The sequence below is a fragment of the Dromaius novaehollandiae genome, chromosome 2 (assembly GCF_036370855.1).
Source record: "Dromaius novaehollandiae isolate bDroNov1 chromosome 2, bDroNov1.hap1, whole genome shotgun sequence".
NCBI classification, from domain to species: Eukaryota; Metazoa; Chordata; class Aves; order Casuariiformes; family Dromaiidae; genus Dromaius; species Dromaius novaehollandiae.
The window spans coordinates 99606325-99618177 of NC_088099.1; the positions used below are offsets into that span (position 1 = coordinate 99606325).

The 11853-nt window shown below is 43.1% G+C and overlaps 1 protein-coding gene across 1 annotated transcript; it reads left to right on the forward strand.

The window, feature by feature from the left end:
- Positions 1–663: 663 nt before the first annotated feature.
- RBM24 (RNA binding motif protein 24) lies at positions 664–11528 on the forward strand. Its single transcript, XM_026113471.2, has 4 exons — positions 664–1273; positions 1835–1958; positions 3057–3111; positions 9405–11528. The coding sequence occupies exons 1-4, from the start codon at positions 1106–1108 to the stop codon at positions 9733–9735; spliced, it is 678 nt and encodes a 225-aa protein (XP_025969256.1). The 5' UTR covers positions 664–1105; the 3' UTR covers positions 9736–11528.
- Positions 11529–11853: the final 325 nt, after the last annotated feature.

Below are 11853 nucleotides of genomic sequence, written 5' to 3' on the forward strand. Positions count from 1 at the left end.
ATCTGTATACATGTGCACATCTGTTTTCCCCAGTCTTTAACCTTCCTTCCATCCTTCTTGTCTCTCTGTTAATCTCCTTCCCTGCCGCTCCCTCCATCCTGGGTGGCTCAGTGTCACCCAGACTTTCCTTTCCTTTTGTTCCTCTGTGTCCTTCCCAGTCCCAGCATGGGGCAGAGGCAGCAAGAGAAGAGAAAAACAAGGGCAGCAACTTTACTGATTTTACCCCCCTCCAAGTTCAAAATAATGATGATGATGATGATGATGATGATGATGATGATGATGATGATGATGATGGAAGTGCTGTGGCAGCATAGCTTTGCTTGCCTGGGGAGCGAGGGAGGTGAGGGTGGCAAGGGTTTTGCCACAAGCCTTTGGGGAGCGATGAAACATTTCAGGAGTGGCAGCTCCCAGCGAGCTGGCTCTGCCCCGGGGCTCTCCGGGCGGCAGGGCAGCGATGACCCCGCAAGACCCTGTCTCCCGGCACTTCCCATGTGCACAAGCCCGGGGCAAACCTGCCTCTTCCCCGGGCCCGGAGGACACCGCGCCTGCCCGCGGGGCGCTTCTGAAGCAGCAGCCGCAGGGGAGGCATCCAGCTGCTCGGAACAGCTGGGTGTCAGCCCCGGCCGGGCCGCGGGCCGGCAGCAGGGTCCGCCCCGCCGCCGTCCCCGCCCCTGCGAGCAGGAGGAGGAGGAACCGAGAGTGCCCGACCCGGTGGCTTTTAGGGGGGGGGAGGCCACTCAGTCGTTAGCGCCCGGGCCCTGCGCTCCTCTTCCAGCTGCTGCTTCTGCTCGTTTCCAGCGCTACGGCCGCCAGGCTGGCTGCTGCCCGGCCTCGCCTCCTCCTCTGCCCGCTACCTACCTCGGAACCGCCGGAGGCTGCGGGGCTCCGTTCCTGAAGGCGGAGGAAGCCGGGTTTGCAAAAGAAAAAGGGAATTGCATCCTGTCTGGGTGGTGGGGGGACACGGGGAGGGAGGAAAAAAAAAAAAGAGAGGGGCTGACGCTGGCAGTGGGTCTCGCCGCCCCGCACCCGCACGCCCCGGCGGCCCCGCGTGGGTGCCGGCGCCCCGTCTGCAGAGGGCTGCGCGGCGCGCAGGGCCGGGCGGAAGATGCACACGACGCAGAAGGACACCACCTACACCAAGATCTTCGTCGGGGGCTTGCCCTACCACACCACCGACTCCAGCCTGCGCAAGTACTTCGAGGTGTTCGGGGACATCGAGGAGGCGGTGGTCATCACCGACCGGCAGACGGGCAAGTCCCGGGGATACGGCTTTGTAAGTGCCGCGGCGCGGCGCGGGCAGGGGAGCACCCGGCGGGCTCGCCTGCCCCGCGGCGGGGAGGCGGCCGCGGGCCGGGGGGCCGCGGAGGGAAACTTGCGCGGGGGGAGCTGCGAGGCGCCGGGCGGCCCCGCGCTCGGGGCAGGGAAGGGTCTGTCGGCCGTTTGGGCTTTTTGTTTTCCTTTTTCTTTCTTTCTCTCCTCTCTCCCCGCTGGGGCGCCTGGAGAGAGGCGGGGGAGACAGGCGATCGAGGGGGGAATTGCCTAATTCCTCGCAGCGCCTCCAGCGCGCCTGTCGCTGCCTGATACGGCCGCGCCGCGGGTTATCTGCAGGCGGCGGGGCTCGGCCTGCGCCCTCCGCCCTGCGCCGGCCGCGGCTCCCGGCGTCCCGGGCTCCCCGAGAGCCCCAGCGGGCTCCCCCCGTGCTGCCGCCCGGCGCCCCGGCGCCCGCCCAAGGCCCGGGCCGGCCACGCCGGGCAGCGGCTCCCCGCGGGCCGCGTCGAGGCTTCGCCGCCGCGCGTGAGAAGTGACCTAACGCGCGGCGTCGCACCTTGTTAAGGTCACCATGGCTGACAGAGCAGCTGCCGAGAGGGCTTGCAAAGACCCCAACCCTATCATCGATGGCAGGAAGGCCAACGTGAACCTGGCATACCTGGGCGCCAAACCGAGGATAATGCAACCAGGTGAGGAACGGCCCCAAACGGCTTTTCCTTCTGTACCAGAGCTTTCTGAGCAGACTAAAACTTCAGGAAAACTAGCACTGTCCTGCACGTTCCCTGAAGCATGCTGAGTGTTTGCATGTGCTTCTGCTTTGACTTTTGAATGCAACGTGTAATAACTTTCTGGCTATTTTGCACATGAGCCTTATTTAAAACTAAAAGCATGCATGGATAAAATGCAGGCTTCCACAGTGCAGGCTCTGCATGGGTTATTCCCACTCCTGGGAATGCAGTGGCACTTACCATTTACAGTATCATTGCAGGGAAAGATTGGCCAAGCAGTGAATCGCTTCCAATGTGTGCGGTCTTATTAACATAAACAATATCATAATGCAAACTCCTAGAACAGATGGGAGCTGTTATGCAGACTTTAAAATGAAACGGCTCTTCCCAAGACCACATCTGAGCCAATCTGATGTCCTGTCCACTTCCCAAACTGTTGCTTTGCAGCAAGAGAGACGGGAGTGCATAGCGTATGAACGTTTGTTTGTGCTCTAAAGGAGGCTGCTCTGAATTCCTGTGTGCTAAGCCCGAGCAATACTTGTGCGAGTAACTAAGTGCCCACCAAGGAACGAAGGGGTTCAGGCTTGGGCATTTGAAGACAGAAGTGAGCAATAGATGAAGACAGATTTGACCCCATGCGAAGTCCTCGTGTAGCGATGATTTGAATTTAAGTCTGTAGAAAGCACACAACTGCTATGATGGTTAAAAAGTAATATATAATCCTTCAGAGGCTTGTAAAAAGGGACCAGAAAGGAGCACAAAATAAAAATTGAATGACTTGTGCTTGTTGTTTAGACAAAGTCCTTCATTTAAACATCTCTAAGAATAAAAGCTCTATGTGTGCACTTGAAGTTCTGTATGCATGCGTGTGTGTGTAGGTATTATATATTTGGAGTGATTTATTTTGCTTTCTAATTTGTGGTTCTGTAGCCTTTCAAACATCTTCACTGGAGCTTGTTAGTGAAGGCTGTTACTCTGTGTTTTTGTGTGTGTGTATGTATATAGAAAAGTAGCCAAAAGAACACCCATATAGAGAATGTAATGTGTTTTTGTTGGTAGGTTTTGCCTTCGGTGTTCAGCAGCTTCATCCAGCTCTCATACAGAGGCCTTTTGGGTAAGTCTGTTCAATGGGACCTCAAACAGGGGAGGAAAAATCATTTTTAAAAAAGGAAAGAAAAGTATGATCTCTGAAGGCCTCTTTTAGTAGCATCCTTATAAAATCACCAGCAATATTCAAGTTCTCAGACTTAAAAATATGTACCCGTAAATGCGCTTACCTTGTTGGTAATGTTCTAAATGCTATAGCTGAGTCAAGTTGTGTGGGACGTGTCCATTCCACCTAAGCAGTCCAGTCCCGTATGACCCTATGATAAAAGAAGGAGGTATGACTTTATGCAAGATTGCTGTACCCCATTTCTCTTTTTTTCAGCTTGACTCAATGTTATTTATCTCTTTCTAATCTGACAGGGATCGTTTACAGTTAAGATAACTGATCAGAAGGATATGATGATAAGAGGTGGAATAGTTCTGTTTGGAATTAAACTCTGTAACCAGTAGACTCAAACACAAACAAGCTAAAATGGTGATTAACGATGCATGTATGTTTTTTCATATAGTCAATAGACCTCCGTGTGCTTTTTTTATTTATTTATTACAGTAATGAAGTGGTGTTGATAGCTAAACTGTGTGCTTTTATTTAATTGAAAGAGCTGTAGTGAAAGTTTTTTTGGGGGTGTCTTTTTAATTTTGTTTTTGTTGGTGAGGAGTGACTTTGCCATGGGGAGCAAAGGGCCTTTTTTTCCTTGCTTTCAAGCTGTAGCTTGTGACTTTTTTAACCGTATTTTGTAGTGAGTGCTAAATTGTGTGACTTTTTGATTTTTAAGTAAATCAACGTATTGCTTGCATGTTCATAATTGGGGGGGGGGGTGTTCTTGGGAGGGGTATGGAGCTCCTTATTAACAATGTGCGTCCATTTGGGATTTCTAATTCGAGATTTTTACTTCCTCAATCTGACTTTAATATGTAGTGCATTTCTCTTTTTCTTGAGTGTACTATTCCTAAGTAGTTCTAACTCTTGCTTCTTATAGGCATATAATTAGAAGGTGAAGTCTGCTTTAAACTTTCCGTACAGTATCACCTCACTAATGCACACTGACTGAGAAACTCATTGCATAATAATGCATTTTGCTAATTAATGAGTAAGCTAACAATGAAGTAGGGAAAATGCGTCATAAACATATTTTGTTCATTTGACTAGAATAGCTTCAGAATATTGTAGCTAGCTGTTATTAAACTACAATAGCTTCTCAATAGTTTGCTTCTCCTGTCCTCAAAGCTGCAGGAAATCTGTTTTCATAGAATATTTGTGTACTTTTGTAAGAGAATGTTTCTCCTTCTGAAACACTTGCGGGGAGGGGGTTGGAAAATACACATTTTTTTCTTCTTATGATTATCCTCTGCTGTATTTTGTTGGACTTCTCTGAAGTATGAGGAGACCACAACATATATGCAGTGATCAGTTTAGGACACCTGCACTAAGGTAGGCAGGAGGAAGAGTGTGTCAGCCGGAGAGCTGTTACAAAGGGGAACCAAAGGAGTGCTTGGGGGAGCAGCCGTGGGGAGGCTGAGTATTTGCTGAGCACCGCAGAAAGGGAGAACCTGTAGCAATCCATTGCTTAAAGGACTATGTAAATGTAGGGCTCTTTCTTGCTGTGCTTACCCTGAACCAACAACAGATCACTTAAGATGTAGGTCAGGGAAACTCTTCTAGCAGGCTGAATAAGGTTTTGTTTCTAATGCAATGTATATAAATCTGAAGAAAAAGAATACTGGTCACCGGGTCATTTGTGTGTGTCAGATTGGTGGCATATGTTGTTTTATTTTTAATCCTTGTTTTTTGCCTTTTTTCTATGACGTGGAAACCAAGGAGATTACTAATCCTGCTTCCTACTCAATCCTGCTTCCTGCTCCAAACTTCCAATAACCTGTGTCTTTTCTACAGAATATAGTTCAGGTTAGGCAGAACAGCAGGCATTTGATTGGGGTATAGAAGTCATCATCTTCATTCACTATGTTTCCTGGCAATAAATAGGGTTGTTTCAGTGCTTACTTGGATCTATTTTTATTGAAGAGTTTGCTCTTAGATGGTGTTCCATGGCTTGCACTGAAATATTTGGTTACTTTAAAATCTTTTTCCCTCCTGTGCAGGGTGCAGTTTTTAAAAGTACACTTTAATAATAAGCTGTGTGAAATGGGTGATAGTGGAGATACACTACCAATACTCTGCTAATCCACACACAAAAAGTCCAAGTGGTTTTTTTTTTTCCCACCAGAGTGCGAATTAGTGAGGCTCTGCCATATTCTGGTATGGTCAGCAGTGTTTTGTCATGGTTCCACCTATCAAGCAAGAAAGTGAAAATAATTGGATTATGCTGCATTACTTTTACTGAGAAGATGCAGAAGTACAGTATTCTGAATTAAGTACAACATTACTGTGGTGAAGGGAGCCAGAAACTAATTAGCGTCAATGCATGAAGCATTTAAAATGTTAGGAATTTTTCTTTATTCAGTGCTGCAGAGATCAATTTGTCCACCAAATAACATTTCTCCCTGCTCTTCACATTCAGCATCTTTCTTACTTAATGTTGGTGTTGTCCTGGAAAGTTGTCTGATCACAGCACTGATTACCTATGCAGCTCTGTTTCCAGGAGTGTTTATTAAAATGCTATCTCTGAATTCAATAAGAATTTATGGAAAGGGAAGGTGACTTTATCTTCAACCCAATATAACTTTCCTCCTTTTGCATGTATAATACTTACTTAAATGTTAGTGGAAAAATATGGCCTTATACAGAGAGATACTAGTGCAGGATGTCATTAGTTCTGTTGGAGAAATTCCCCACCACCACCATTTTTTTGTCTTAAACTTGTGCCTGAATCAAAATGGAAACATTTCCTTGTTTTTAAGTAAGACCTGACTTAAATCTCAAAGTAACAAAAGTAACAAGTTCATTCAAATGGTTAGCTGATACTACCTACTTGGTATTACCTCCAAGAGTGCAGCAATCTTGCCTGCCTTAAGACAGACGGAAAAGCCCTGTTTTGAGTTTATGACCAAAAGACCTGTGTAATATTAAACTGCTGATAATCTGTGAATAGGGAGTGAAACTGGAGCAGTCAGAAGTTAACCTGAAGAATGCTAAATGTCATCTTAATGTTTTTAGACACAAATTTAAAAGGAAGCCTGTTTAGGGTCACGTCTGTCTTGGTGCTTAGGTAAGCTGTCTCTACAATACGGAGAGCTGTTCACTGAGTAAAATGTACTTTTTAATAATACTTATAAAACCAGATGATGGAATGCAAGGTCCAAAGGAAAATGTTTCATTCAAAGTTAAATAACTACTTGCTCAAGTATTTAATGTCGAGAGTCATTTATGTGCTACTGCTGCTGACTTTCCATATGTCACAGCTCTTTGGATTAGTCTAGACTGTGTCCTATCTTTGGTGGTTTTCATAAAACTTGAGACAATTAGCTGTCACTTTATTATTGCTTATATAATTATTTTCAGAGGTCTTAGTTACACAAAAAATCTCTTGTTATAATAATGAAAATCTTAAGGCATATAGCAGGAGTGTATGTCATTTCATTTTGTATATGCCCAAGTTACACTTAGTGCTAAAGTTATATGTGGCTTTCCTTTTCCTTTATTGCAAAAGTTTAAAACAAAAGCGTATGTTCCAAAATAAAAATAGTGATACTAAGGATATCCAGCAAAATAGGGAATTGCTTTTTCAACTTTTGATCTGGCAGAGCATTAAGAGAAGGCAGTTTCCGAAAGGTTGAGATCTACATGTGCTGGCCTCTGCAGTAGGTAGAAATTTACTTTGGCCATATAAAGCCATTTTACTCCACTCAAAGGAATTGTAGCATGACAGATGATCAAATATAGCCCCACTGCAGCTTACACTGTCAATCACCGTGTGTGAAATGGCATGGTGGTGAGGAGCCTGCCCTGGGTTTATGTACATGGTAGGGTAAGATGTTGCAAACAGATAATGTTTCATAACTTCACCACCTGTTAGTTTCTTGGCTTAAATAAAACAAGTCACAAGTGGGAGCACATGTATCTTTCTGTCTTGGTCAAGTATATGGACAAGTGTCCTAATGCCTCAGGAAAACCTTAGTAATATCAATTCCACTGTCTTTTGCAAGATAGCCTAGGCATCCAGATAAGCTTGCTTACTCTCTCTCTGCTGTTAGACTATCTATTTTGTAACTATGGTATGTTAAAAAAAAACAAACCTCTGATGTGATACTAAATGGATTCTTATATGATGCAGAAGAGGATCTCTGATTTTTTCAATATTGTGCAATTTAGTTTGCAAACATGTTTTATTCCTCTTTCCTTAATACTTAAAATACATGGTGTTGTATTTATTAGGATTGTACTTGATTGGTGACCAATACAAAACGCTTGTACATGCGCATCCATTTTGTATGGAGAGCTCAGGTGATGATATATGATTAAATGGCAGAGCCAGCTTAAGTATGCTTCAAATGCACTTCTGGCTAATCACTTCATAAATTAGGTGAGTTTTAAAAACCCAACTTATTGTTTTATGTTTTCTTTCTCTTCCCAACCCCTATTTGTCACTTGGATTTTTTTCTGTTCTCCCTTCATACGGTAGGAAATGAATTCCATTGACTTGTTGGGTTTTTGTGACCAGTGTTCATGTCTTAAACACTGCAGCTGAGCATTTCTCTCTGCTTATATTTCTATTGACTCAACTGTCCGAGCTTTTTTTTTTCTTAAGAATAAAACTGGGCAGTTTTAAAGCAGTGTCCCTTATGACTGAAATGTTTCCTCGTTGACCATTTAAGTAAAACCTGAAGGTATTTAACAAAACCCCCACTTTCCATTAAATCTTGCATTTCAAGAAAAGAGGACAGATTGTACCACTACAGTTTGCATCTGTGTTTACAGTGCATTAACAGGTTGGTGCAGTCTTTAGCATTGTCTGCAAAGGTAAATTTCAGTACTATATAGTAATAAATTTGCACAAGCACATTTTCATGGGTTTGTTAAGATCCATTTCGAAGTGAGTTCCATGTATGAAGGACTTCTCTGTGGAAATCCAGATGCAAGACAAGGTTATAAATGTAAAATGAAAATACCACTGAATACATTCTTTTTAAAAACTGTATTATATGATAAAACACAACTATGAGATCAATTTGTATGTACACTTGAGTGCTAAGATGATGATATAACCGATGTTCAAAATTGAAGGGCTGAGTAAACAAGCCAGGGAAGCAAGTTCTGAGACTTGGAGGAAGTGGAAAAGTGTGTGTATTGATTTGTTCAGAATGTAATTTCTTAAGCCATAAACTTTTTTTTTTTTTTTGCTTTTGTTGAGCACCAGATTTATTTAGACTTAATCCTATGCCCACCTCCCAAAAAACTCTATGCTATATGTCTTGCATAGAAATAAACAAGCTGGCACAAAACAGGACATCAGTGGCCTGATAATCAAACAGGTTTGACCCTTGTGTCCTTATGACCTTTATAAAAGTGTGATGCACATGTACCTAGGAGTCACTGTTATGGATTTTAATAGCATCTATGTAGCTTCCCCTCAATGGCCTCTTGTGACGGAGTGAGCTGCACTATAGTTCGTTTGGAAAGTGTGATTCTTGCTGTGTTTACCACACTTGTGAACTTTTTTAAACTCCTTTGTCGCCTGTGTTGTTGTTTTTTTATTTTATTTATTTATTTTTAATAAGGGTGACTGAGGTTGCAGAGAAATTAATGTGTGCTGAGTCTGCATAGCAACTTAAGTAGGGTTGCCACAGTACACTTTCCCTCCCGCAAGACTTTATATAAAATCAGAGTTAAACCGTTTCGTTGCCTTATTGGCTATTGTCAAACTCATTATAGTTATGCCGTCAAATTGCTTAGTTGTTATTAATAATAATAGAGTACTTGCAGGAAATAATGTCACTAAGAGTCAACTAGTTCAGTGAGAACTAAGGTAATAAAAATCACTTACAGGTGACTTGAAAAATAAATACTGCAATTTTCCAAATGGAATAATCGAGCTTACTCATTTAGAGTTGTCTTAAGACCAACATCAGTAATCCTGGTCCTTTCAAAGATGGTAATAGCATTACGCATAATATTCTCAAGCAACACTAAGCAATTCTGCTTTCACTCAGCTATACTGCTGTGCTTTGGAGCAATGCATCTCTTCGCGCCAGCGAACTGATTACTGGTCCATTCAGTCTAGTTATTGTGGCAACCCTATGCACATAACAACAACTAAATTGAGTTTGTTTTAGTTCAGAGTATGGATATGACAGGTGCTGACTCGCGTCCCAACTCTAACTCCCTCTCCCCTCTTTCAACAGGATACCTGCTCACTATGTCTATCCGCAGGCTTTTGTGCAGCCTGGAGTGGTAATTCCCCATGTTCAGCCCGCAGCAGCTGCTGCTTCCACTACGCCCTACATTGACTACACCGGAGCCGCCTACGCCCAGTACTCGGCCGCCGCGGCCGCCTACGAGCAGTACCCATACGCCGCGTCGCCAGCCGCCGCTGCCGGCTACGTGGCGGCGGGGGGCTACGGCTACGCGGTGCAGCAGCCCATCACTGCGGCAGCGCCGGGGACAGCGGCCGCCACGGCCGCGGCCTTTGGCCAGTACCAGCCCCAACAGCTGCAGACGGACCGTATGCAATAGCAGATCGACTCCCGAAGGAAGCTCTTTCTTTCTCTTCCTCTTTTCAGCCTTCCAGTATAAGTAGTTAATAAGAGACAATTAATATTAACTAAGGAGCTTTAAGGAAAGCAATGCTATTGCAGAACTAAAGATTTTTATTCCACTGTCTTCATACAGTCTGCATCCAAACCATGTTGTTAAAGGGGAGGGGTAGCGTGGGATGTTTAGTTTCAAGTATCAATCTGGAAGAAAATGGGAAAAAAAATACTGTACTGTCATGAAAGAGTGGCAGGAGTAGTAATGAGACTTCGTATTTAAAACAGAAACAAGAAAAACCAAACAAGCAAAGGTGTATTTTTTACAGTATCAGGGAAACAAAACTGCCTTTATAATTATGAAAATGGTATCTGAAAATTTTGAACCGGGGAAAAAAAATGAGTCAGCAATATGTAATCTTTCTCCATTTTAAGACTAAATGAGCTTAAAGCACTGATGTCCTTTTTAGCCTTCAGTACGGCCTGCAGAAGTTGGCTTAGTGAGGCGATACCTTCTCGCTGTCACATTGACGGGCATGGAGCAAGCTGAGGAGGAAGGCCCGCTAGTAAGATGGCGGACAGGCACCAAAGTTATTTTCTCCTCTGTCCTCTGGCCGAGTGGAGCTGTGGAGCAAGTGATGTGGAAGGAACGGGTGCAGCAGCTGTAGTGACAATCAATAACAGAGACCGTTCTGGAAAGAACACATCACTTGCGCTCATGTGATGAGCTTGTCACATCCTAATCCCTCGCCCCATCCTGTTTCACTTTTGGGAAACTTTAACTGCTGGTGTCAGCTCTTCTGATTCTAAAATAGGATCAGCCCTTTACTACAACAGCCTTCTCTTTCTATTTATTGCTACTCATAACTTGTCAATAAAGGCAGGAAGAAGCTTGATGAATTTAAACCTTTAAGAACTGTTTTAAGGGAATTTCATTTTTTTCTCTTTTTTTGAAACCATTTGTACAATTTTAATATCTATTTCAGGACTCTATTTAAAATATTTATTAGCAAACATACAGTACACAAGGCAACTTTTGTTACCAAGACTGCAGTTCTTCAAAGGTTAATGGTATGTGATTTATACTGTGCCTTAATTGTAATGCTATTTAAAAAAAAATATTTATTTTGAAAGTTTTACTATGCTGCGCTCTAAAGAAAGTAACTTTAGATGTGACACTGTAAAATTATGTATTCATCTCATGGCATAAATTATTTAGTAGGTTTAGATGTAGCATATTAAATATTAACCTAATTAACTAAGGATGTTGACTTGGATTTATTTAAATTCAGTATGTGCACTGTATGAGGGTACTCTTAAATTAACACCTTTTTAGGGTTTTACATAAAATATTGCTACTTCATTCTTTTCCCTCTCATAGTTTTTCATGTAGACCTCTCAAATACATTAGTGCATTTTTCTCACTCATCTGTACATAGACTATTTTTCCCTTTGCTAGAAAATGCTGCTTTATGTTGTCCTGTGAAACTACAGTACTTGCAATTTTTATTCTTGACTGAAATGGAATTTAATATTTTACACTGTATTGGATTTTTTTATACTTGAACAATTTCATACAAGGGAAGACAGGATAGCATTTTTATGGACTTTATCCAATGTCACTGGATTTATTTTAAGTATTCTAAATACTAGCCAGTGTTATAAGGTAGACACGACTCTCCTGTGCATATTATTTATTCAGTATGTATACTGCTTTACAACATTTCAGATCTCTTAATCTATTCACTTGTATTAAATATAATAAAAAATGTTGTCGCATCTAGTCTACTGATGTTTCTGCTCAAACTGGCTTGGATCTTATCAAGCTAAAATTAGGGGGCCTACTTTTTTCTAACATTCTTGGTCTGTGGGGTGAGCAGCACATAAGCAATGACTTTAAATATGTAGACTGATGTAACCTGTATTAAATGGAGAAAATTCTACAGAGAAGAGGGAGAAGATCTACCCCAAGAGTTATCAAAATAATTCAGATTGGAAGAGACTGTAGGAGGTCATCTGATCCAGGCCAGGTTGCTTCGGGCTTTGTCCAGTCGGGTATTCAAAACCTGTGCATGGAGACTGCACAGCCTCTCTCGGCAACCTA

Excerpts from the sequence above, each read along its gene's own strand:
- RBM24 (XM_026113471.2), top strand. The coding sequence starts at position 1,106 with ATGCACACGACGCAGAAGGACACCACCTACACCAAGATCTTCGTCGGG. Across the intron at positions 1,959-3,056 it reads ACCGAGGATAATGCAACCAG|GTTTTGCCTTCGGTGTTCAG; the intron begins GTGAGGAACGGC and ends TTTTGTTGGTAG. Across the intron at positions 3,112-9,404 it reads CTCATACAGAGGCCTTTTGG|GATACCTGCTCACTATGTCT; the intron begins GTAAGTCTGTTC and ends CTCTTTCAACAG.